General features: G+C 40.2%; 1 protein-coding gene across 1 annotated transcript; it reads left to right on the top strand.

Annotated features, from left to right (window-relative positions):
- The first annotated feature begins 1,287 nt into the window (after positions 1 to 1,287).
- On the top strand, positions 1,288 to 2,708 carry LOC104612762 (uncharacterized). The gene has a single exon (XM_010280333.3). The coding sequence runs from the start codon at positions 1,666 to 1,668 to the stop codon at positions 2,434 to 2,436; it is 771 nt and encodes a 256-aa protein (XP_010278635.2). The 5' UTR covers positions 1,288 to 1,665; the 3' UTR covers positions 2,437 to 2,708.
- Positions 2,709 to 3,406: the final 698 nt, after the last annotated feature.

The following is a 3,406-nucleotide window of genomic DNA, read 5'->3' as shown; positions in this document are numbered from 1 at the left end:
TGCATTTAATCATTTTTCCCAGATTTTTCCATTTTCGTATTTTTGGTTGAAATATATATTTTTGGAATTTTTTTATCTTATGGTTTGTTTTATGCATTTTTTTATCATTCAATGTATTTTCTATGATTTTTACTTTCTTGGATATATATATATATATATATATATATATATTAAATTTTTATCATTTTCTGTATCGTTTAGCATTAGCTGAAATATATAATTTTCTTTGAATTTTTTTACCATTTTTATGTATTTTATGCTATTTCTTAATATATATATATATATGTGTGTGTGTGTGTGTGTGTTTTAATTTCTTATAATTTTAGGTGTTTTCTGCAATTTTTATCATTCAATGTATTTTCTACAATTTCTATATTTTGTCTTGTTTTTATGCAAATTCCATTTTTCTTTATTTGTTTTTGTTTTTTTTCTGAAATTTCCTCAAACTTCTTGCAATTTTTCTATGTTTTGTGCATTCTTTTATGTTTTTCGCAATTTCTCCTTTATACTTTTGTTTAATTTTTTTTTTATTATTTCCTAAGTTTTTTTTACAATTGTTGATGTTTTACACAAAATGTATATTTTTAACCATCTTCTGTCTTTTAATGTTTTTTATTTTTTATTTGAAAAAAAATATTGTTTTTGTTTTTTATTGAAATATATAATTTTATGTTTTTATGCAATTATAATAGAGAAAAAAGGTCTAATTTGAGTTACAGGGTCGAATGGGTGGATTAGGGTGAGTCAGGGTCAAAGTGGGTTGTGGGTCAATATGAGTCAGTGGATGGCAAATGGGTCAGTGGATGAATATGGGTGGGTTGGTACTCAACCCACACCCAACCCAACCCAATCCATCCATTTGCCACCCCTACTGGCTAGTGCCTAGTAGCAGCTACGGGCTCCACAACAGCATCTTTTAATTTCCTACAACCACCATGTGTACCAAAGAGCATAGCTGGAATTAGGAGAACACATTGGTCAGAAATTGAGTAATAGTAAGGGGTACAAGTTACCAAACTATGCGGTTCACGTACGGTGAAATTTCCATGATACCTGAAAGTTTGTTATGCAACCTGTAAAATTAAAATCAGTATTTTAACACTATAATTAATTTGTGAAAGAAGAAAACATTATAGTACGTAGTACTACGGTATACTGCATTACGAGTATTTTCGCCTCGTGGTTCATTTCTGTGGTATCGTAGGGTTTCTAGATCTTCTTTAATTTCTTTTTTAATATGTTTGGAGAAAAAAACGAAACATTCAAAAGGTTGAAAGAAAGAAGGAAGAAGATGAATTGAGAGGCAGACATAGGAACATGGTCACAACCCTGAGAAAGCAAAACAAAAAAGCTTCCGCCTTAATTAGTGAATCTGATTGAAAAATTCTTCTCTCTGTCTTGAGATCACCAATTAATTAACATGAGGTGAGTCGAAGCAGTGGTGATCAGATCTCTTCTAATTTCTAGAAGGTGACAGCTGGGTATATTAACTATCCTCAACACGGGCTTCTGCTGAGAAGATGCGTATAATTATAATCTTCTCAACCGTCCCCTTCCAGTAATTAAGTTTCGAATGTCTATATAATCCCATCCTCGACACTCCACTTCTCACCCAGAAGCATTATTACTGAAAGAGCTACTTGCATCAGTACTATTCTAGGGAAAATGGCTACCAAGCTGCTTCTCCTTTTGTTCCTTGGTGCTCTTGTTTGTAGCATTAATGCTAGGAAGCTTGTAAGCAAGGAGAGTACCTTCCAAGATGAGAAGACACTCTTCCATAAAGGATTTGGTGGTGGGCTTGGCGGAGGCGGTGGTGGTGGTTTCGGTGGGGGAGGTGGTGCTGGTCTTGGTGGGGGTGCAGGCCTAGGAGGTGGCGGTGGCTTAGGAGGCGGAGGCGGAGCTGGAGGAGGTTTGGGAGGCGGAGCTGGTGGTGGACTCGGTGGGGGAGCAGGAGGTGGCTTTGGTGGAGGAGCTGGTGGTGGTGGCGGACTCGGTGGGGGAGCAGGAGGTGGCTTCGGAGGAGGAGCAGGTGGTGGTGGAGGACTAGGTGGTGGAGCAGGAGGTGGCTTTGGTGGAGGAGCTGGTGGTGGTGGAGGACTAGGTGGTGGAGCAGGAGGTGGGTTTGGTGGAGGAGCTGGTGGTGGTGCAGGAGGTGGCCTTGGTGGAGGAGCTGGTGGTGGTGCAGGAGGTGGCCTTGGTGGAGGAGCTGGTGGTGGTGCAGGAGGTGGCTTCGGTGGAGGAGCAGGTGGTGGTGGCGGATTAGGCGGGGGAGCGGGAGGTGGCTTTGGTGGGGGAGCTGGTGGTGGTGGCGGATTAGGCGGAGGAGCGGGAGGTGGCTTTGGTGGGGGAGCTGGTGGTGGTGGCGGATTAGGCGGGGGAGCGGGAGGTGGCTTTGGTGGGGGAGCTGGTGGTGGATTTGGAGGTGGAATGCCTTGATCAAATAAGCTCTGCGTACAACCATTTCTTCTATGCGTGACTACGTAGTGTAGTAATCGAGGATTGCCATATTTTGTCGTGTGTTTCTTGAATAATTTATTACCCAAGATTTGTAATTTTGTATTAACGTGAAAAGAAGAATAAGGTAAATGTAGGATGCCAGAAAGGTATGGTACCAATGGATTGGCTGCATCTTCTTTTTTCTTCTAACAGAAAAGAAAGAAGATTAACATGTTGATGTTATAAATGATTTTAAGGATCTATTCTCTCTCTATTGGTGTCTTTTCACACAATCATTGAATTAAGTACACCGAGTCTGAACATAGCTTGGAGACAGAACTGGTATGAGATGAGATTGTACCGATCGGCCGGGCTCCATTCTGATATTTTCTCATAACAGCAGACATACTGTAGCCGTTGTGTGAACTGTGTACTGCGAGCGAGGAGAGACGTAGAGAAGTAGAATATTTTTGGGGCCGGCCGGCCGGGGCCATTCTTGTGAAGAATTCTAAATAAAATAGAGATATTGATAACTTGATAGCGATGACCAACCACTTGAATGACACGTCTAATTAATGAAATACAAATACCTCTCTACTTCGATCCCAATTCCTACACCATTTCTCACTTGCACCCACTTCATTCAATTTACTTTTGGAATTGTAAATTTGTAATCAGCAGGGTTATTAGGATTCAGGCCCACCAAACACATCTTGCTTTACCTACTTTACCTTAACGTCCATATATATATATATGAGTCTGGTCAATTCGGACGAGCCCCAACCGTTTTTGATGGAATGTACCTTTTGAAAATAATTAGATTTGGAGTTTTTACCTCTAACTTGATTGATAGATCAAAAAGTAAATGGCTCATATATATACCTTATAAAAAATTGTCTTATGAGAAGGCCAGGTCAGATGCGGTAGGGAATGGGGATATTGTTGCCAAAAAAGCCTTTCCAACCATCCA

Source organism: Nelumbo nucifera, chromosome 1, assembly GCF_055504915.1.
Source record: "Nelumbo nucifera cultivar China Antique chromosome 1, China Antique-T2T, whole genome shotgun sequence".
NCBI classification, from domain to species: Eukaryota; Viridiplantae; Streptophyta; class Magnoliopsida; order Proteales; family Nelumbonaceae; genus Nelumbo; species Nelumbo nucifera.
This window is presented reverse-complemented; position numbering and strand designations above follow the sequence as displayed.